The sequence below is a fragment of the Notothenia rossii genome (genome assembly GCF_949606895.1).
Source record: "Notothenia rossii genome assembly, chromosome: 10".
In the NCBI taxonomy this organism is placed as follows: Eukaryota; Metazoa; Chordata; class Actinopteri; order Perciformes; family Nototheniidae; genus Notothenia; species Notothenia rossii.
This window is the reverse complement of record NC_136908.1, coordinates 64,618,130-64,640,574: the sequence shown is the minus strand read 5'-3', so window position 1 is coordinate 64,640,574 and position 22,445 is coordinate 64,618,130. Positions and strand designations below refer to the sequence as shown.

Sequence of the window (22,445 nt, the reverse complement as noted above, 5' to 3'; positions counted from 1 at the left end):
GGCTACCTGGCTACCTGGCTACCTGGCTACTTGGCTACCTGGCTACCTGGCTACCTGGCTACCTGGCTACCTGGCTACCTGGCTATCTGGCTACCTGGCTACTTGGCTATCTGGCTACCTGGCTACCTGGCTATCTGGCTACCTGGCTACTTGGCTACCTGGCTACCTGGCTACCTGGCTACCTGGCTACCTGGCTACTTGGCTACCTGGCTACCTGGCTATCTGGCTACCTGGCTACTTGGCTACCTGGCTACTGGGCTACCTGGCTACCTGGCTACCTGGCTATCTGGCTACTTGGCTACCTGGCTACCTGGCTACCTGGCTACCGGGCTACCTGGCTACCTGGCTACCTGGCTACCTGGCTATCTGGCTACTTGGCTACCTGGCTACCTGGCTACCGGGCTACCTGGCTACCTGGCTACCGGGCTACCTGGCTACCTGGCTACCTGGCTACCTGGTTACCTGGCTACCTGGCTACCGGGCTACCTGGTTACCTGGCTACCTGGCTACTTGGCTACCTGGCTACCTGGCTACCTGGCTACCTGGCTATCTGGCTACCTGGCTACTTGGCTACCTGGCTACCTGGCTACCTGGCTACCTGGCTAAGCTACCTGGCTACCTGGCTACCTGGCTACCTGGCTACTTGGCTACCTGGCTACCTGGCTACCTGGCTACCTGGCTACCTGGCTAAGCTACCTGGCTACCTGGCTACCTGGCTACCTGGCTACCTGGCTAAGCTACCTGGCTACCTGGCTACCTGGTTACCTGGCTACCTGGCTACCTGGCTACCTGGCTATCTGGCTACCTGGCTACCTGGCTACTGGGCTACCTGGCTACCTGGCTACCTGGCTATCTGGCTACTTGGCTACCTGGCTACCTGGCTATCTGGCTACCTGGCTACTTGGCTACCTGGCTACTGGGCTACCTGGCTACCTGGCTACCTGGCTATCTGGCTACTTGGCTACCTGGCTACCTGGCTACCTGGCTACCTGGCTACCTGGCTACCTGGCTACCGGGCTACCTGGCTACCTGGCTACCGGGCTACCTGGCTACCTGGCTACCTGGCTATCTGGCTACCTGGTTACCTGGCTACCTGGCTACTTGGCTACCTGGCTACCTGGCTACCTGGCTACCTGGTTACCTGGCTATCTGGCTACCTGGTTACCTGGCTACCCGGCTACTTGGCTACCTGGCTACCTGGCTACCTGGCTACCTGGCTACCTGGCTACCTGGCTAAGCTACCTGGCTACCTGGCTACCTGGCTACCTGGCTACCTGGCTACCTGGCTAAGCTACCTGGCTACCTGGCTACCTGGCTACCTGGCTACCTGGCTACCTGGCTACCTGGCTAAGCTACCTGGCTACCTGGCTACCTGGCTACTTGGCTACCTGGCTACCTGGCTACCTGGCTACCTGGCTACCTGGTTACCTGGCTACCTGGCTACCTGGCTACCTGGCTACCTGGCTACCTGGCTACCTGGCTACCTGGCTCACACAGAATGTTTCGTTGCACCTGTTGTATGGCGGTGTAGCGGACGGTGTAGGAGTAGTCGTGGTTGTCGATGATCTCGAAGTCTCTGACGGCGTCTCCGTGAGCGGCGCCGGTGAAATGCACCTCCGGCTGGGCTTTACCGGCTCCCTTAGTGAAGATGGTGAAGTGGGTCGGTTTGCCCACCTCCACGCCTGAAGAGGAGAGGAGATGACATATGAGAAGAGAGGAGACGAGAGGAGACGAGAGGAGACGAGAGGAGATGAGAGGAGAGGAGATGACATATGAGAGGAGAGGAGAGGAGAGGAGAGGAGAGGAGAGGAGAGGAGACGAGAGGAGAGGAGAGGAGAGGAGAGGAGAGGAAAGGAGACGAGACGAGACGAGAGGAGAGGAGAGGAGAGGAGAGGAGAGGAGAGGAGAGGAGATGAGAGGAGATGAGAGGAGAGGAGATGAGAGGAGAGGAGAGGAGAGGAGAGGAGAGGAGAGGAGATGAGAGGAGAGGAGAGGAGATGAGAGGAGAGGAGATGAGAGGAGAGGAGAGGAGAGGAGAGGAGAGGAGAGGAGAGGAGAGGAGATGAGAGGAGAGGAGAGGAGATGAGAGGAGAGGAGAGGAGATGAGAGGAGAGGAGATGAGAGCATTTCAGCAGCATCAAAAACAACAGAACAAACCAAAGTATTGCACATAAATAAAAATGAGTAGAAATAAAGGATACCAGAATTGAAACATCTCAAAATAAAATGAAACAGGATTACAAAGTAATAATAAACAGTAGACCACGATAACCGTAGTTCATAATGTGAAATCAGAGCTAACTCGTGTGCTAAATAAAGTGTTTTCTTCTCAGACACATTCAGATGTTGACCTGAGTTGAGCTCTCCTGGGGGTCCTGTCCACGGCACATGACCGTGACATGTATGATATGTGTGTACTGTGTAAAGCGCTATAATAAATATAAGGAATTATTATTACCTGTCTTGCTGAGTCCGGGTCCTTCTGCTCTGACCTTCGCTGCGTCGTGGGAAGGGTCCACTTTTATTCTGAAGGGGCTGACGGGAATTTCCTGTTGTGGTGTTAAAGGTTTTTCATTAACAGGTTGTTTTTAAATAAAAGTGTGTTAAAAACTCTCCCTGGTCCCCGGCTTGAGCTTCAGCCTCTGATCCATGTATCTGTGATCCTCTCCAGAATGGAAGGAGTCATCACATACAGAGCATCAACTAGTTCCTTAGTCATCACATACAGAGCATCAACTAGTTCCTTAGTCATCACATACAGAGCATCAACTAGTTCCTTAGTCATCACATACAGAGCATCAACTAGTTCCTTAGTCATCACATACAGAGCATCAACTAGTTCCTTAGTCATCACATACAGAATATCAACTAGTTCCTGAACAGTGTCCTTCACATGCTGATATCCAAGAGAGGGAGTTCCTCAGTCACAAGATGGAGGAATGCTGGTTCTGACTTTTTCTCAAAGTCTCATAATTCTGACTTTTTCCTCAAAATTCTGAATTTTTCCTCAAAATTCTGACTTTTTCCTCAAAATTCTGACTTTTTCCTCAAAATTCTGACTTTTTCCTCAATATTCTGACTTTTTTCTCAAAATCTAAAATTCTCACTTTTTCAAAATAAAATCTAAAAATGTTGACTTTTTTTAAAAACATTTGACTTTTCTCAAAAATCTCAAAATAATGACTTTTTCTCAAAAATCTCAAAAAGAATTCTCAAAATCCTGACTTTTTCTCAAAATCTCTAAATTCTCACACAGTCACAAGATGGAGGAATAGAAAGCAGTATTCAATGTTTACTTCAGATTAGCTCCACGTCAGAAATGATCATGCTTGTCACATGTATCTCTATAGAGGCTGAATCATCATGTTAATCACATAGCTATCATATGCCTCAAACAGTCCTGATGCTCTTCTAGGTAATCACACATCCTGTCATGTTCACAGCTACAGGTGATACCTTTGATAGCATGTTGCTCTCATGCTCGTTAGGATATTCCTAACGAAGTGTTTCCAGAGTGATGGTCCTCACCTGGTCAGCGAACAGCACCATGATGGTGTACTGCCCGGCGCCGGGCGGCGTGTATTTCACTGTGAACGTGTCGTTGTCGTTTTTGATGATGTCGAAGTCGATATCGGCCTCCGCTGGACCGACAACGCCCGGAGCGCATTTTATCCCGATGCTGACGTCCCCTGCAGGCAATGACAGAGATCATTAACCCTAACATGTCAGAATGTAGCTTTGGAGAAGATCACGTTATTCTGAAAAGGAAAAATGAAACCTTTGATAGCGATTGGGTTTACTCCACTGTGAGATCATGTTCATGTGTCAGACATGCTGAGAAATGAGACCAATGGGAATCCACTATGTTGTTTCAAAGACAAATTAACAAACATATTGTCTAAAAATAAAAGAGACGGGGGGGGGGCTGTTTCTGGTAAATGTAATATACAAATAACATCGAATCAGATTCTATTGATTCAGAGGACCCACCCTGCCCGGCGTCGCTGCAGTCCACTGTGAAGTACGTGGGCTCGTTGGCCTTCAGGCCGGCTTTCTCCACGCCCGGACCGTAGACCTTCACGTTCTCCGGGTGGCTGCCTTCTCCGATCGTCACCTGGACCCAACGCGCAGGGTTAAGTTATGACCTCGTGAAAATAGCAATCGCATCAAGAAAGATACGAACTTCCCCGGGCGCTCCTGCTCCTAGTGCGGAGACCACCCGTCACTGTGCGCTCTGCATGCAGACCGTTAAAGAGGCTTTCCCTCCCAGTTCTATTCTAGAGCTGCACAGGTTCACAATAAGTGCAGATCACATTCTACCTCAAATACTAAATGAAATGTTCTATATTTAAAAGTATTGTCATTCTTTCCATTATCTGTTATTTGATGGTCATATTTCTTGCATTTGTCTTTTTGTGTGTTTTTTCTTTTTGTCTGCATCCTTATACATAAATGTTAGTCTCGGAGTCAAATGAAATGTTCAAAATCCAAAGAGCTTCCCTTTAAAATGATTTAGAATCGTGTAAAGCAGGAGATATGAATATGTTTGAGGCTGGAAAAAACCATTAAAGATGTTGTTTTGACAATAGATCAACTGTTGACAGTTCTCGAGTCATCAGTGAGTTAGCTCTGGTGGCTCAGAGGAGGTTTGGGGGCTAGCTGTACCCTGAAGGGGCTGCTGGGCACGTTGACCTCCCCCCAGGTGATGATGATGGTGTGTTTGATGGGTTTGGTGGGAATGTAGACGCAGAAGAAGGAGCTGTCTCCTCGGTCTGTGATCTGGATGTCGATGGGGAGTCCCTCTGCGTCCTGGAGGCACAAACACACACTTCAATAACGCTGAAGATTCAAGGCTTCCCTTTTCAGAGCTCCCGTGGAGAGGCTCCTCCAACGGTTCAACCATCAAACAGATCAAAGTGTTAAAAGCACACGACGAAAAGTAAACAAACACTGAAATAATAGGAGAGAAGGCGGAGCTGGAGAGGAGCCAGAGACGATGCAGCCAGGTTCACGGAGCAGACACGAACAACACGCTCTGGATGAAGGACGGACGGTGTTCGTTGGTACCTGAGCGTAAAGCTTCAGCTCTCCTCGTCCCGCTCCGTTGGTGTCGATGGTGAAGTCTGCCGCTTTGTTCACGATGCAGCCGAGAGGCTCCAGCCCGGGACCGAAGCACTTCACCTGACGAGGAAACATCGTGTACCCACGTTACATTTACAGACATTAATAATGGAAACCAGATCCATGTCTGTCGTGTCCAATGATCGTGTCATCATTTATCATCACATATAAGCTATGTCTTTTTCTCTGTTCCATTGTGTTTGTTAGTCTTGTGTGTGTGTAACAGACGGTGAGGACTGTTATTCCACGGGGGGTAAAAGAGATTTGTGAATGGTTAAAGGACTGGGGTTTGATGGGTTAGGGGTGGGGTCTTTAGGAAGGCCTGAGGTGGTTTATGGGCGGGGCCAGTCGGCTGCTTCCTTTCATGAATACAAAGTGTGGCTATTTCAGAACCTCTTTCTCCCTACGTTTTCCGGGTAGACGTCGTTGTTGGCGGCCAGGATGTGGGCCATGAAGGGACTGTCCTTGATGTCCTCGTCGTCACAGATCACGTGCACGGCATAATCTCCGGCCTCCGTGGGCCAGTACCGGACGTCACATGACCCGTCACCTTTATCGTCGCATTCGATCTTCGCCTGAGACGGACCCTCGATGGAGAAACCTGCAGAAACATACCGGATAAACTTCTTTAGATGTAAAGTTAGATAAAGGTAGATACAGGTAGGTAAAGGTAGATAAAGGTAGATAAAGGTAGGTAAAGGTAGGTAAAGGTAGGTAAAGGTAGGTAAAGGTAGGTAAAGGTAGGTAAAGGTAGGTAAAGGTACAAAGGTAGGTAAAGGTAGATAAAGGTAGGTAAAGGTAGGTAAAGGTAGGTAAAGGTAGGTAAAGGTAGATAAAGGTAGGTAAAGGTAGGTAAAGGTAGGTAAAGGTAGGTAAAGGTACAAAGGTAGGTAAAGGTAGATAAAGGTAGGTAAAGGTACAAAGGTAGGTAAAGGTAGATAAAGGTAGATAAAGGTAGGTAAAGGTAGGTAAAGGTAGATAAAGGTAGGTAAAGGTAGGTAAAGGTAGGTAAAGGTAGGTAAAGGTAGGTAAAGGTAGATAAAGGTAGGTAAAGGTAGGTAAAGGTAGGTAAAGGTAGGTAAAGGTAGGTAAAGGTAGATAAAGGTAGGTAAAGGTAGATAAAGGTAGGTAAAGGTAGGTAAAGGTAGGTAAAGGTAGATAAAGGTAGGTAAAGGTAGGTAAAGGTAGATAGAGGTAGGTAAAGGTAGATAAAGGTAGATAAAGGTAGGTAAAGGTAGGTAAAGGTAGGTAAAGGTAGATAAAGGTAGATAAAGGTAGGTAAAGGTAGATAAAGGTAGATAAAGGTAGGTAAAGGTAGATAAAGGTAGGTAAAGGTAGGTAAAGGTAGGTAAAGGTAGATAAAGGTAGGTAAAGGTAGGTAAAGGTAGGTAAAGGTAGATAAAGGTAGGTAAAGGTAGGTAAAGGTAGATAAAGGTAGGTAAAGGTAGGTAAAGGTAGGTAAAGGTAGATAAAGGTAGGTAAAGGTAGATAAAGGTAGATAAAGGTAGGTAAAGGTAGGTAAAGGTAGATAAAGGTAGATAAAGGTAGGTAAAGGTAGATAAAGGTAGGTAAAGGTAGATAAAGGTAGATAAAGGTAGATAAAGGTAGATAAAGGTAGGTAAAGGTAGATAAAGGTAGGTAAAGGTAGATAAAGGTAGGTAAAGGTAGGTAAAGGTAGATAAAGGTAGGTAAAGGTAGGTAAAGGTAGATAAAGGTAGGTAAAGGTAGGTAAAGGTAGCTAAAGGTAGGTAAAGGTAGGTAAAGGTAGATAAAGGTAGGTAAAGGTAGGTAAAGGTAGCTAAAGGTAGGTAAAGGTAGGTAAAGGTAGGTAAAGGTAGATAAAGGTAGATAAAAGAAACACGTCGGATAAACTTCTGTACTCTCTGAGAGCGTAAATGTCCGATGAAGAAGCGTGTTAATTCTCCGGTGTTTCGTTGTTACGTACCGAGAGTCCCCACCTCCGTGCCGATGGCCTCCACCACGAAGTCAGCACTCTTCCCGACTACACCTGTCTCCAGACCCGGACCCCAGGCCCTCACTTTCTGAGGCCCCGCCTCCTCGCTCACCTGGACCTCGAACGGACTGAACACGCACACACACACACACACACATACACACACACACACACACACACACACACACACACACACACACACACACATTATAATCCCATATAGACAGATTTAGAAACGATGCAAAGTTTTACTTTAAGATATAATATAATATTAATAATAACTATATATTATTGTTCATTTTATTTATTTTTAAGAAAAAAATAAAACAGAAATGATTTAAAAATGTAAATGAATAAAAATAGTAAAATATATTAAGCGTGTAACTTTGCTCTGCTTTATCCACTGGAGTACCTCAGGGTTCGATCCTTGGTCCTCTTTACTTCTTAAGTGTCTCTAAACCATGAACATTAAACTCCTTTTGAATGGATGTGCTTTCTCAGATTGTTTGATGGAGATGCTAACATGTTATGATAATAGAATAACCTGACTGTCTCACCTGCGTGGGATGCCGTGCCCCCCCCAGGTGACGGTCACGGTGTGTTTCCCGGTCATTATGGGATAGTAATTACACTCGAAAACCCCGCTCTCGATCTCCAGCACCTTCACCGGCTCCTCCAGGCCTTCTGCAGTCACAAGAAAGCATCAATGGATATCATATCATCATTTAAAACACATAGTCTCATACTCTGTTCAAGTGTATTGTTAGTGTTACGTGTTTAACAGAGACAGAAGTTTAGGGTTTACATTTCAGGAGGTACAGGAAGTAAAAGGTGGATTTACAAATGGTTAGGACTGGAGGTTTAATGATGGGATGGAGGAGCAACTGGTTCCTCTCTCTAATACACAGAGAGACAGGAAGTGTGTGTGTGTGTGTGTGTGTGTGTGTGTGTGTGTGTGTGTGTGTGTGTGTGTGTGTGTGTGTGTGTGTGTGTGTGTGTGTGTGTGTGTGTGTGTGTGTGTGTGTGTGTGTGTGTGTGTGTGTGTGTGTGTGTGTGTGTGTGTGTGTGTGTGTGTGTGTGTGTGTGTGTGTGTGTGTGCGTGTGTGTGTTCCTGCATTTCAGATCCATTTCCCTTTACATTGACTTTCTTTATTACTTTATTAAATATAACAAAAGACACACTTTGTCCATGAGTCATGTATCAGTTTCTCAGAAGAGGTTCTTCAGATAGAATATATAAATATATCTAATGAGGTCTTACTCGGTCCCTTCACGGTGACGATGAGCTCGCCGCTGCCGCCTCCTTTCGTGTAGACTTTGAAATCGGCGACCTCTTTGACCCGCAGACCCTTCGGCTGCAGACCGCGACCCGACGCCCGGCACGAGTTCGGGTTACAGGCTGTGAGAGGAGGAGAGGGGTTAGACCGGGAGGTAGAATATATATATGATGATAACACAGAAACATTCACACCGTCAAACACACAGTGGAACAAAAGCCTAGATCTACAAAAAGCTAAAATCTCTTTTTTATATTATTTCCTCCAATCCAAATGTCCATCGTTCACTCTGGAAGTAAACAAAGGAGCCCGTGGAGGCTTAGATCAAACCTAATGTGATCTCTTTCTGATCTTATAATGAGTCATATTAATGTGATGATAAAACAGACACACAGCGGTGGACTGTAACTCTACTGTTTTAACTTTGGGCCACGACACGTTGACAAGCTGCGGTAAAAATACGTTTTGTTTAGATTCAAATCTATTAGGATTTTCATATCTTTCTTATTTGGCTTTTTATATTCATATTATACTTTTTATATACTTACTACACTCACACCGACAGACACACAACGTAACCTCTAAGGGTTTTCACTTGTTGACTAATTGCTCTCTTTATACTTCACTCTGGGAGTAAACAAAGGAGTCCGATGGAGTCTTAGATTAAACCTCACCGTGACCTTTTAACATCTCTTTCTGATCTTATAATGAGTCCATGATTAGATTTCCTAAACCGACCCCGAGGGGTAAGAAATGTCACAAGCCTTAAACTAAATATAGTGAACCAAGAATAAACACACACACACACACACACACACACACACACACACACACACACACACACACACACACACACACACACACACACACACACACACACACACACACACACACACACACACACTGTGTATCTGTGTTAGTCAGCTGATCGGAGCTGAAGCAGTTTGCTGTTTGAAGCTGAAAGAAAGGCAGCGCAGATGAAACAGAAGCAGAGATATCAGACTGTTGATAACATAGATGTTATGATCAGGAGAGCTGTTGGAGACACATGGAAGGAAAGAAGGTTTCTGTTATCTCATGAACACGAGTTCAATGTCTCGTTATTTGTAAAAAGCCAGAGGTAATCAAGCCTTTATCGCCGAAAACAAAAGATGGTTTTCTCTCACTTCGATCCGGACGACACGACATCATGGCTCGCTGTTTTCCTCGTGATAAATAAAGTGGTCATGTGAAGAAATCTGCCCGTTGTTTCTGAGAAATGAATATATAATAAACCTTTTTTCCTTGGGGGATAAAGGGAAAGTTAACTCGTGGTCTTGAGATAACGACATTACAAAATGTAATTGCAAGCGTTCAGAATTTTACCGTGAAGCAGAGGATCCCTGTGAAACTGAAGGATTACATTAAAGACGTCTTTATAGAAACGGAGCGGAAAGCAGTGGAGAACAGGAGGAGCAGGGTTAGGGTTATGAGGAAGAGGAGGATGAAGAGGATGAAGGCCAATGTGTAAAATAACGTTCACATTCACTCGTTAAATGCATTAGTTCTGGTGTTTGAATTGACTGGAAAGAATCTGAACTGTTAAGCGTCCAAATGTTACGCTTAATGTTTTATTCAACATGTGTTTTAAATGTTCTTTACTCAGACGTTAAAAAAGGATGTCAAACTTTTTTTAAATATAAAAGATATATGTGAAAAATATATATTTATAAAAATAATATATTACAAAAAACATATAAATGTAATTGCATTTTGTGACGTTTAATGTCTTATTGTTAATATTTTTGGAAATGTTCGTTAATCCGAACAATCACCAAATGTTAAAAAAAAGAATATCCCAAACTTTTTTTCGTAAAACAAAGTTTTTAATGAAAATATTGTAGAAATTGTCAAAAAATATGTAAAAGTCCAAAAAATGTTCAACAGAAATGTCCAACATTTCAAAAAAATGTTTTAAACGTGAACAAATAATGTCCAGAAATACAAAAATAAAATATGCGTGAAAATCTCCCAAAAAACTAAAAAGAAATTCAAAAATGTCCCAAAAACTGAGAACATTTTCGTAAATGTGACAAAAACGTAGAAACATTTCAAACAGAAATGTAAATGCCCGATCAGTTTTATATTTGTTTCAGTTTCAGTTGATATTGAGAAGAGTTCTTTGCAGCTGCTCGTGTTTTAGACAAACTAAAGTACACCTGGTAGTCGGACCCCAGCAGGTCTACACACATTCACTCAGCAGAAGAAGAAGCTGCTCATGCTGTGAAGCGGCCCCCAGGAAGAGGTTGAAGGAAACCAGGCTCAGGTAACCCCCCCCCCCAGCCCAGCCTGTACTAACTTGGTCGCCTGGATCGAGGTGGCGTTGGAGGGGGGGGGGCTCTCCGGGTCCGGTCTGAGGGGGGGGTGCAGGCGGTCTGAGGCACAGAGACTGGCTCTCTATGCACCGGAGACCCACTGGGGGGTAGGGCAATCTGTGAAACTGCAGGAGGGACAACAGGGGGCAAGCATTTGTAGATTTGAGACCTCCAGACCTTCAAGAGTCCAAACATCTAGGCCTCCAAACATCTAGACCTCAAGACCTCAAGGAATCAAGGCCTTCAGGAATAATGGCCTCCAAACATTTAGACCTCCAGACCTCAAGGAATCAAGGCCTTCAGGAATAATGGCCTCCAGTCCTCCAGACATCGTAAACGTGTAGACCCAGAAACTCTAGACCACTAGACGAACAAACCTTCAAACTTCCAAACACCCAGACATCAAAAACTGCACATTTCTAGACCTTCCGACCCTCCAAACCTCCACAACTCTAACCCCCCAGACCGCCAGACATCCAGACCCACCAAACCCCTAAAACCCTGAGACCTTCAATCCAGCAAGTCTCATGTCAGGTCTCGACAGAAACAAGTCTAGAGTCCCAAATCAAAATTGGACATTTCCAAGTAAGGTTCCAAGATGTACAAGTTCTAAGTCAAGTCCGACAGACTGGCTCTATTACCAGATCCTGACAGAAGGTTTCAAGTCTCACTGGTTTCATCAGGACTGGCCAGTGTAGGGCTAGCTGAATAAAGACATTTCATATTGAAAAACCAAGACAAGCAAACCCTAAGTGATAAAGCAAGTGCAAAAGAAGCAAGACAAGTCATGAAGCTTAAGTCGAGTCCAAAGTTAAGTCTTGAAATGTCCCTTTCAGAGAGTCTGAACCTCAGTCGGACTAAATCACGATCTGGAACAAGAACCCTGAAGTCTGGGTATCAAAATCCAAGTCTGATCCTTATTAATGTCCCCGGACAGAGAGTCTCAGCGCTATGGTTAGAGGCTGTTCACACGCTCTTTAGTCCTTCTGTCTATGTTCAGAAACCCCTTACAGCCAAGTCTGGAATATGATCTGAGACCAATCAGGAGAGATAGGGACCACATCAAAGATAGTAAAGGATAAAGTCCATCCAAACACCCATTACTCTCCGTCCAACAGTCAAACACCAAGCAGACCACCAGTAGACCACCAGTAGACCACCAGCAGACAACCAGTAGACCACCAGCAGACTACCAGCAGACCACCAGTAGACAACCAGTAGACCACCAGCAGACCACCAGCAGACAACCAGTAGACCACCAGCAGACCACCAGCAGACCACCAGTAGACAACCAGTAGACCACCAGTAGACCACCAGCAGACCACCAGTAGACCACCAGTAGACCACCAGTAGACCACCAGTAGACCACCAGTAGACCACCAGCAGACCACCAGTAGACAACCAGTAGACCACCAGTAGACCACCAGCAGACCACCAGCAGACCACCAGTAGACCACCAGTAGACCACCAGTAGACCACCAGCAGACCACCAGTAGACAACCAGTAGACCACCAGTAGACCACCAGCAGACAACCAGTAGACCACCAGCAGACAACCAGTAGACCACCAGCAGACCACCAGCAGACCACCAGTAGACAACCAGTAGACCACCAGTAGACCACCAGCAGACAACCAGTAGACCACCAGCAGACTACCAGCAGACCACCAGTAGACCACCAGTAGACAACCAGTAGACCACCAGTAGACCACCAGCAGACAACCAGTAGACCACCAGCAGACCAACAGTAGACCACCAGCAGACCACCAGTAGACCACAAGCAGACCACCAGTAGACCACCAGCAGACCAACAGTAGACCACCAGCAGACCACCAGTAGACCACAAACAGACCACCAGCAGACCACCAGTAGACCACCAGCAGACCAACAGCAGACCACCAGCAGACCACCAGTAGACCACAAACAGACCACCAGTAGACCACCAGCAGACCAACAGTAGACCACCAGCAGACCACCAGTAGACCACAAACAGACCACCAGTAGACCACAAACAGACCACCAGCAGACCACCAGTAGACCACAAGCAGACCACCAGTAGACCACCAGCAGACCAACAGTAGACCACCAGCAGACCACCAGTAGACCACAAACAGACCACCAGCAGACCACCAGTAGACCACCAGCAGACCAACAGCAGACCACCAGCAGACCACCAGTAGACCACAAACAGACCACCAGCAGACCACCAGCAGACCACCAGTAGACCACAAACAGACCACCAGCAGACCACCAGTAGACCACCAGCAGACCACCAGCAGACCACCAGCAGACCACCAGCAGACCACCAGTAGACCACCAGCAGACCACCAGCAGACCACCAGTAGACCACCAGCAGACCAACAGTAGACCACCAGCAGACCACCAGCAGACCACCAGCAGACCACCAGCAGACCACCAGTAGACCACCAGTAGACCACCAGTAGACCACCAGCAGACCACCAGCAGACCACCAGTAGACCACCAGTAGACCACCATTGGGCAGGATCTGCAGATTTAACTGCTGTGGAAATCAAAGACTTTAAAAAAACGTTAGTCAGGATTTCAGATTTCAATGTGACTCTGATGAGGAAGTCGTGCATTAGGCACCACATCCGTCTCCGTGGAAAGTGATTCACAAAAATATTAAAACATGGATGTTTTGAAGGACCATGGAGAGCAGACTGGTGTGAAACCTACACTCTGAGATGTTCACGGTGAAGGGGCTTCTGGGAATCTGCTGCCCGGCGAAGGTCACGCAGATGGTGTGCGCCCCCTCCAGGACGGGAACGTAGGTGCAACGGAAAATACTGTCCCCCTTGTTCTCCAGCACGATCTCCACCGTGTCCCGGCGGGCGTTTGAGTCGACGATGACGACTCCAACGTCTCCGGCTCCGGCGCCTGGGCGGAGAAACAACAAGACTTTAATCTGAAGTTCGGGGAGGAAAGGAACTTTAGGAATCCATTCTGAATACGGGGTGTCGGGGAAGTTTCTGTCAGGGAAAGCTGGAAGCTGCCCAGAGACGTAAAAAAAAGAAAATAATAAGTAAAAACAAAGAAAATAATTAGTTAAACATTTTTTTTTAAATAAGTTAAAAAAAAATCTACAAACATCATATTTTTGATCGGAACAATTTGCAAAAAATGACTGAAAACAAAGTCCAGTTTTTTTTAATTTAAAGAAACCCCAACCGTGATGAATGGCTCGCTCCAACTATGGTTCCTTCTTATCCCGTACAGTATAAACCCTAAATCTGCGTTAAACTGAAATCTGTCCCGAGCTGCTCTGGTTACCTGCGGTGTAAATATCGAAATACGTGGGTTTGTTGGCCACGTTCCCGCTCAGCTGCAGCCCCGGCCCGCGGGCCTGGACCCGGCTCGGGTCGCCCAGCGCCTTCGAGACGTTCACCATGAAGGGACTCCGCTCAATGTCCTGCCCCGCAAACAGAACCTTGACCTGGACACACAAACACAGAGCAACACGATATCAAAGGTATCAACTGTAGCTGTGAACATGACAGGATGTGTGATTACCTAGAAGAGCATCAGGACTGTTTGAGGCATATGATAGCTATGTGATTAACATGATGATTCAGCCTCTATGGAGAGAGACATATGACAAGCATGATCATTTCTGACGTGGAGCTAATCTGAAGTAAACATTGAATACTGCTTTCTATTCCTCCATCTTGGGACTGAGGAACTCCCTCTCTTGGATATCAGCATGTGAAGGACACTGTTCAGGAACTAGTTGATGCTCTGTATGTGATGACTCCTTCCATTCTGGAGAGGATCACAGATACATGGATCCTGAGACTGAAGCCGGGGACCAGGGAGAGTTTCCTAACAGGTTCACCTTAAATGCTCATGTTAAAAAAGCACCTGAACTAAACAAGGCGTGAACCCGCCCCTTCCTGGTCGATCGTTTCTGGTCTTATTCGATGCAGATGTCAAAGTGTCATTTCTTATATCTTTTTCATGATGAAGGACTTATTTCCCAAACATCAGTAAATCAAGAAGTGGATCTTTTGCAGGATTCTTTTTGAGGACGGTCCGTTTGAGAGATCTGTCTTTGAATCAACCCTCAGGAAGACCATGAGGATGGTTGAAAGCTCTGATGTAAGCATGTTTCTTACTTTGTGAAGCCCCTCCACTTTGGGCAGGTAGACCACCGAGTAGCTCCGGTTCTTGTCGTTGTTGGGGATCACTCTGGCCTGAAACACAGAGACCGTCAGCTTCACTGTGTCGTGTTACAAGTCGTGTTACAAAGAGTAAGGAGATCTGTGTTTGTTACGTTTCTCATGGGCGCACCCCACACAATGATCCAATGCATGCTCCTCACAAATGTGGCGCCATTTGAAAGGTAAGAGAACAGGCTTTCCAACGGGATAAGGAAAGGCAAGTTGATCTATATGGCACTTTTCAATACAAGGCAATTCAAAGTGCTTTACAAAGATGAAAGACATTAACTAAGAAACATATTATAAAAAGCAAAGATAATAAAACATGAGTAACAAAGTGAATTAAAGTGAGAGCCACACATCTGAAGGCTCTGACTCAATCATCGCTCACTTTGTAGCAGAAACACTTTTCTATGACCTCCCTTTCTTTCTACTTTCTTCTTTAACTTATCCTTTAGTTATTTCAAGTCTTTCATGCTAAACCAAACCCCCTTTGGAAAATTAGAATCTGCAACCCAAAGTTCTGAAGATTCAACGGATCTGGCCGTATTTGTGTAGCATGTAGCATGTAGCATGTAGCATGTAGCATGTAGCATGGATTAGTGGAACCCATCTGTAACCCGATACACGTTGGGGGCTTTAACCACCTAGGATAAGATGTATTGCCAAGGAGCATCGTAACAAGAAAGAATCGACCAAACACAGATTTCCTCACTTTTCGTGTTAAGTTTAAATTAAATTAGAGTGTTCCCACCTCCTCCGTGTGGCCTTCAGGGTCCTCCACGTAAACCAGGATTTCCCCGAGTCCGGCCTCCACCGTCTCGACCAGGAACTCGGCCGGCTTCAGGACGATGTTCCCGCGCGGCTCCACACCTGAAACACGTCAGGAAGTTAGAGAACGTCTCCGGTTCCACGCGATGAAGGCTGACAGCAAGACGTCTTCAGACTGACGACCGAGTGATTCAAAGGGTTCGGGTTTCTGTGAGGACATTTCATTTCATCCTTTCTTTGGACTTTTGCATTTCTTTTTTTACATTTTCTAAAAAAGAATTATTATAAACTTTCTTTCACATCTTTTTTTTACATATTTGTAAAAGTTTGGGATATTTTTTTTTTAGGATTTGGTGATTGAAAGAACATTTCCAAAAATATTTTTAAAAAAAATAAGACATTAAACGTCACAAAAACATTAAAATATTTTTTCAAACTTCTTGTTTTTGTTGTATTTTTGGAAATGTCTGAAATGTTTTGGACGTTTTGATTTAATTTTATGTTGTTTTTTATAAATATACCTTTTTTTCACATTGATTTTTTAAATTTAAAAAAGCAAACAGTGATGCTTCAACGTGACAGGAAGGTATTGCAATGTTATACAATATTCACTTTTACCTTTTTAACAATTATTACATTATCAGACACGATTTAATTATTTAAATGTCAAACAAACTCTTTCTGTTTAATTGAAGAATAATTAAATAAATGTGATAAACACGAGGTTGGAATGATCGGCAGAAACTTTGTATTTTTTAAGTTTGGTATTTCTAAATTTAGTGACAAATAATCTCGGCTGCAAAAAAAGTATTATTATTACTGATTGCTTTTTGGGGTATAAAGCCCCACACGATGTGCTCGTTAGAGTTAACGAGGTGCTCGTTAGAGTTAACGAGGTGCCGTTATATAGTGTTTTCTTGTGACCAAAAACCAATGAGTCTCATATCAAAGATAGTGAACTGATTGCTGATTGGTCGGTTCCTCCTCCTCACCCGGTCCGTAGGCCCTGGCCCTCTTGGGGTGCAGCGTCTTGGCCCTCAGGGGGGCGCCGGGCTTCAGTCTGGATTTGGGGAACTGGGACAGGTAGGTCATCACCGAGTGCTCGTCCACGTTGGGGTCCACGATCTCCTCCGGGGCGATCACCTGAATGAGGGACAGGTGAGACAACGAGGGACAGGTGAGACAACGAGGGACAAGTGAGATAATGAGGGACAGGTGAGACAACGAGGGACAGGTGAGACAACGAGGGACAGGTGAGACAACGAGGGACAGGTGAGATAGCGAGGGACAGGTGAGACAACGAGGGACAGGTGAGACAACGAGGGACAGGTGAGACAACGAGGGACAAGTGAGATAATGAGGGACAGGTGAGACAACGAGGGACAGGTGAGACAACGAGGGACAGGTGAGACAACGAGGGACAGGTGAGATAGCGAGGCACAGGTGAGACAACGAGGAACAGGTGAGACAACGAGGGACAGGTCAGATAACGAGGGACAGGTGAGATAACGAGGGACAGGTGAGACAACGAGGGACAGGTGAGATAACGAGGGACAGGTCAGATAACGAGGGACAGGTGAGATAACGAGGGACAGGTGAGACAACGAGGGACAGGTGAGACAATGAGGGACAGGTCAGATAACGAGGGACAGGTGACACAACGAGGGACAGGTGAGATAACGAGGGACAGGACATTGAAAGGTAAATAAACAGGCTTTCCTTTAATTTTTCATTTTAAATATTCTTAACTAAATTTCTGCATCATCTGCATAACTATGATATTTTTCTGCTTGTTGTTTGATCATATATTTATTTATGTAACGTGTGTTCTGAGCTTATTGTATATCATTGTTGTCCTTTAAGAGGGTGTTGCCTGTTTGTCCTTAAAGGCTTGCCGTAGTTTCCTTGTTTCATGAAAGCCTATGGAGCTCAGCAGGTGTTTTTCCTCTGTTTCCTGCTGAACCCTGAAGGCCTACCTGTCTGTAAGTAGTCATCTACCTTCTGTTCAATACTGACCTCACCACCTGCTGGAAACAGCTGGTAGTACGTGTGAAAACAGTCAAAGGGAATTTCAATGTTAAGTTAGCACGAATGCTAATCGGTAGGGACATGTGACAACACTCAGTCACACCTTGTGAATGGTGGTTTGGTTTGGGAATTCAAAAGTAAAGAAAATATAACTGGGTTTTCAATAACTTCAGAAAAGTCTTGAATGTTGTTTAAATTATTCTCTGTGGAAATAATTGGCTTTTTTCTGTTATAGTTAGTGTCCTATATCTGACAGCTGTATTATATATTTTTTTTATTTCTTAAAAGCAGGACTAGGTTTGCAGATTATCTCCAATTAGACATTCAATACAAACTCCATACATTCAAAGTCTCTCCACTCCCAGTATCTCTCAGTGAAGAGTATTTTTAGTACTTTTTCAAATGTACCGACCTGCAGACGTCAGACTAACAGTTTCCAGTCTGCTGCTCTCGTTAAATATGAATAATTAAACATCTGTTTTATAATCACTTCATCATCATTACAGAGTTCAACACACGGAAACTCTGACGTCTGTAAAGTCGTCCGTCATCGAGTCGTGCTGCCGCTCACTTAAAGAGGCCCTTTATATCCTGCAGGTGTCAGTGCATGTTAACGGTCTGCAGAGGCTAGAATCCCAAAGTTCAGGAACATGGTGACATCACTACGGAACACCTGCGCTCCAACACATTATACGTGATAGGCTAAAAGGGGCGGGACATCTCTGAGCTGGTTGACCAATCACAACAGAGCCGGCCAGCTAACCAATCAGAGCAGCTCTGGTTTCAGACAGAGGGCAATATTTTTAATGCAGATTCAAATGTTAATATCCAACTTTGGCGGTTTTTACAGATAAAATTGAGCATTTGAGAACGAGAGAAGTAATCTGTAGAATCTCCTTTTTTGGAAAAGGAGGGAAAAAGTAATGTCATTTTTTTTGTTTTAAAGGAATCAGTTGTATTCCTTGATTTCTTTATATAGTTGCCGGGCAGATTCCTCTGGGTTTTAAAAATGCTCCATGTTTTGTGTTCTGTTGAAGTGCATAAAGGTCATTCATGTTCTGTTTGAGGTCATGAGGATTTAAAATATTAAAATAGATGTATTAAATGTTAAATAAAGGTTGGTGTTACCTGAGGCACGCCCAGCCAGTCGTCAGCCTGCTGCATGGCCTCCCGGGCGTTCTCCACCGGCTGGCTGGGATCCCAGTTCTCCCAGTCCGGACAAAGACCTGAACGCACCACGGAGAGACGTTTAATATCATTTAAAACAGAGAACAACTCCAGATCTGAGAGGCTGGGAACTGACTTTCATTGCATCTCTTATTATGCCTGGTTTCCTATGTACAGATGTTTCTCACCCTGAGACCTGGTTTCCTACATACAGATGTTTCTCACACTGAGACCTGGTTTCTTACGTACAGATGTTTCTCACACTGAGACCTGGTCTCCTACGTACAGATGTTTCTCACACTGAGACCTGGTTTCCTACGTACAGATGTTTCTCACCCTGAGACCTGGTTTCCTACGTACAGATGTTTCTCACCCTGAGACCTGGTTTCCTACGTACAGATGTTTCTCACCCTGAGACCTGGTTTCCTACGTACAGATGTTTCTCACACTGAGACCTGGTCTCCTACGTACAGATGTCTCTCACACTGAGACCTGGTCTCCTACGTACAGATGTCTCTCACACTGAGACCTGGTCTCCTACGTACAGATGTTTCTCACACTGAGACCTGGTCTCCTACGTACAGATGTTTCTCACACTGAGACCTGGTTTCCTACGTATAAATGTTTCTCACACTGAGACCTGGTTTCCTATGTACAGATGTTTCTCACCCTGAGACCTGGTCTCCTATGTACAGATGTTTCTCACACTGAGACCTGGTTTCCTACGTATAAATGTTTCTCACACTGAGACCTGGTTTCCTACGTACAGATGTCTCTCACACTGAGACCTGGTCTCCTACGTACAGATGTTTCTCACACTGAGACCTGGTTTCCTACGTACAGATGTTTCTCACCCTGAGACCTGGTCTCCTACGTACAGATGTTTCTCACACTGAGACCTGGTTTCCTACGTACAGATGTTTCTCACACTGAGACCTGGTTTCCTACGTACAGATGTTTCTCACACTGAGACCTGGTTTCCTACGTACAGATGTTTCTCACACTGAGACCTGGTTTCCTATGTACAGATGTTTCTCACCCTGAGACCTGGTCCCCTACGTACAGATGTTTCTCACACTGAGACCTGGTTTCCTACGTACAAATGTTTCTCACACTGAGACCTGGTTTCCTATGTACAGATGTTTCTCACCCTGAGACCTGGTCCCCTACGTACAGATGTTTCTCACACTGAGACCTGGTTTCCTACGTACAGATGTTTCTCACACTGAGACCTGGTTTCCTACGTGCAGATGTTTCTCACCCTGAGACCTGGTTTCCTACGTACAGATGTTTCTCACCCTGAGACCTGGTTTCCTACGTACAGATGTTTCTCACACTGAGACCTGGTTTCCTACGTGCAGATGTTTCTCACCCTGAGACCTGGTTTCCTACGTACAGATGTTTCTCACACTGAGACCTGGTTTCCTACGTGCAGATGTTTCTCACCCTGAGACCTGGTTTCCTACGTACAGATGTTTCTCACACTGAGACCTGGTTTCCTATGTACAGATGTTTCTCACACTGAGACCTGGTTTCCTACGTACAGATGTTTCTCACCCTGAGACCTGGTTTCCTACGTACAGATGTTTCTCACACTGAGACCTGGTTTCCTATGTACAGATGTTTCTCACACTGAGACCTGGTTTCCTACGTGCAGATGTTTCTCACCCTGAGACCTGGTTTCCTACGTACAGATGTTTCTCACACTGGGACCTGGTTTCCTACGTACAGATGTTTCTCACACTGAGACCTGGTTTCCTACGTACAGATGTTTCTCACACTGAGACCTGGTTTCCTACGTGCAGATGTTTCTCACCCTGAGACCTGGTCTCCTACGTACAGATGTTTCTCACACTGAGACCTGGTTTCCTACGTACAGATGTTTCTCACACTGAGACCTGGTCTCCTACGTACAGATGTTTCTCACACTGAGACCTGGTTTCCTACGTACAGATGTTTCTCACCCTGAGACCTGGTCTCCTACGTACAGATGTTTCTCACACTGAGACCTGGTTTCCTACATACAGATGTTTCTCACACTGAGACCTTGTTTCCTACGTACAGATGTTTCTCACACTGAGACCTGGTCTCCTACGTACAGATGTTTCTCACACTGAGACCTGGTTTCCTACGTACAGATGTTTCTCACCCTGAGACCTGGTTTCCTACGTACAGATGTTTCTCACCCTGAGACCTGGTTTCCTACGTACAGATGTTTCTCACCCTGAGACCTGGTTTCCTACGTACAGATGTTTCTAACACTGAGTCCTGGTTTCCTACGTACAGATGTTTCTCACACTGAGACCTGGTTTCCTACGTACAGATGTTTCTCACCCTGAGACCTGGTTTCCTACGTACAGATGTTTCTCACCCTGAGACCTGGTTTCCTACGTACAGATGTTTCTCACACTGAGACCTGGTTTCGTACGTACAGATCTTTCTCACCCTGAGACCTGGTTTCCTACGTACAGATCTTTCTCACACTGAGACCTGGTTTCCTACGTACAGATGTTTCTCACCCTGAGACCTGGTTTCCTACGTACAGATCTTTCTCACACTGAGACCTGGTTTCCTACGTACAGATGTTTCTCACCCTGAGACCTGGTTTCCTACGTACAGATGTTTCTCACCCTGACACCTGGTCTCCTACGTACAGATGTTTCTCACCCTGAGACCTGGTTTCCTACGTACAGATCTTTCTCACACTGAGTCCTGGTCTCCTACGTACAGTTACTTCTCACACTGAGACCTGGTCTCCTACGTACAGATGTTTCTCACCCTGAGACCTGGTTTCCTACGTACAGATGTTTCTCACCCTGACACCTGGTCTCCTACGTACAGTTACTTCTCACACTGAGACCTGGTCTCCTACGTACAGATGTTTCTCACCCTGAGACCTGGTTTCCTACGTACAGATGTTTCTCACCCTGAGACCTGGTTTCCTACGTACAGATCTTTCTCACCCTGAGACCTGGTTTCCTACGTACAGATCTTTCTCACCCTGAGACCTGGTCTCCTACGTACAGATGTTTCTCACACTGAGACCTGGTCTTCTACGTACAGATGTTTCTCACCCTGAGACCTGGTCTCCTACGTACAGATGTTTCTCACCCTGAGACCTGGTTTCCTACGTACAGATGCTTCTCCCACTGAGACCTGGTTTCCTACGTACAGATCTTTCTCACACTGAGTCCTGGTCTCCTACCCGGGGTCCAGTTGTACCCGGGGATTAATAAAGCTCCATCTCATTTCATCCCACCTGGAGCGCAGTTATCCACCAGCGCCCCCAGGGCCTTGCCGTCCCTCCAGTCGCGGTGGAAGTTGGTGATGGGCAGCTCGGGGACCTTGTTTTGGATCCAGCCCAGCAGACGCTGTTTGGGGGTCAGCTTCTTGGCGTCCTCGTCGTCCTCGTCCTCCCACATGGGCATGGAGATGGAGTAGTGCAGGATCAGGGTCCAGATCAGACCCAGGATCAGCTTCAGGTTCCCGTCCACGATGGCCTTTGAGTCTGAGGGGACAGATCAAGGGTTAGGGTTAGGGTTAGGGTTAGATGCTGACCTGTTAGTTTAACTTGTGTTTGTTCATCGGTAGGACATG

General features: G+C 45.7%; 1 protein-coding gene across 5 annotated transcripts in view; it reads right to left on the bottom strand.

Annotated features, from left to right (window-relative positions):
* Positions 1-22,445, bottom strand: part of LOC307021513 (filamin-C-like) — a 71,339-nt gene that overhangs the window by 30,487 nt on the left and 18,407 nt on the right. For 3 of the 5 annotated variants that reach the window (XM_079653703.1, XM_079653705.1, XM_079653704.1), the window contains 18 exons: positions 22,108-22,356; positions 18,810-18,907; positions 16,646-16,796; positions 15,637-15,755; positions 14,838-14,915; positions 13,996-14,158; positions 13,402-13,602; positions 10,691-10,831; positions 8,337-8,474; positions 7,633-7,759; positions 7,067-7,203; positions 5,529-5,722; positions 5,068-5,181; positions 4,666-4,809; positions 3,991-4,114; positions 3,529-3,689; positions 2,459-2,549; positions 1,513-1,682 (listed from right to left, as the gene is read on the bottom strand). In XM_079653703.1, coding sequence (XP_079509829.1) covers positions 1,513-1,682; positions 2,459-2,549; positions 3,529-3,689; positions 3,991-4,114; positions 4,666-4,809; positions 5,068-5,181; positions 5,529-5,722; positions 7,067-7,203; positions 7,633-7,759; positions 8,337-8,474; positions 10,691-10,831; positions 13,402-13,602; positions 13,996-14,158; positions 14,838-14,915; positions 15,637-15,755; positions 16,646-16,796; positions 18,810-18,907; positions 22,108-22,356 — 2,600 coding nt within the window. The remainder of the gene's footprint in view (positions 1-1,512; positions 1,683-2,458; positions 2,550-3,528; positions 3,690-3,990; positions 4,115-4,665; positions 4,810-5,067; positions 5,182-5,528; positions 5,723-7,066; positions 7,204-7,632; positions 7,760-8,336; positions 8,475-10,690; positions 10,832-13,401; positions 13,603-13,995; positions 14,159-14,837; positions 14,916-15,636; positions 15,756-16,645; positions 16,797-18,809; positions 18,908-22,107; positions 22,357-22,445) is intronic. The other 2 variants (XM_079653706.1, XM_079653707.1) reach the window with 1 other exon arrangement.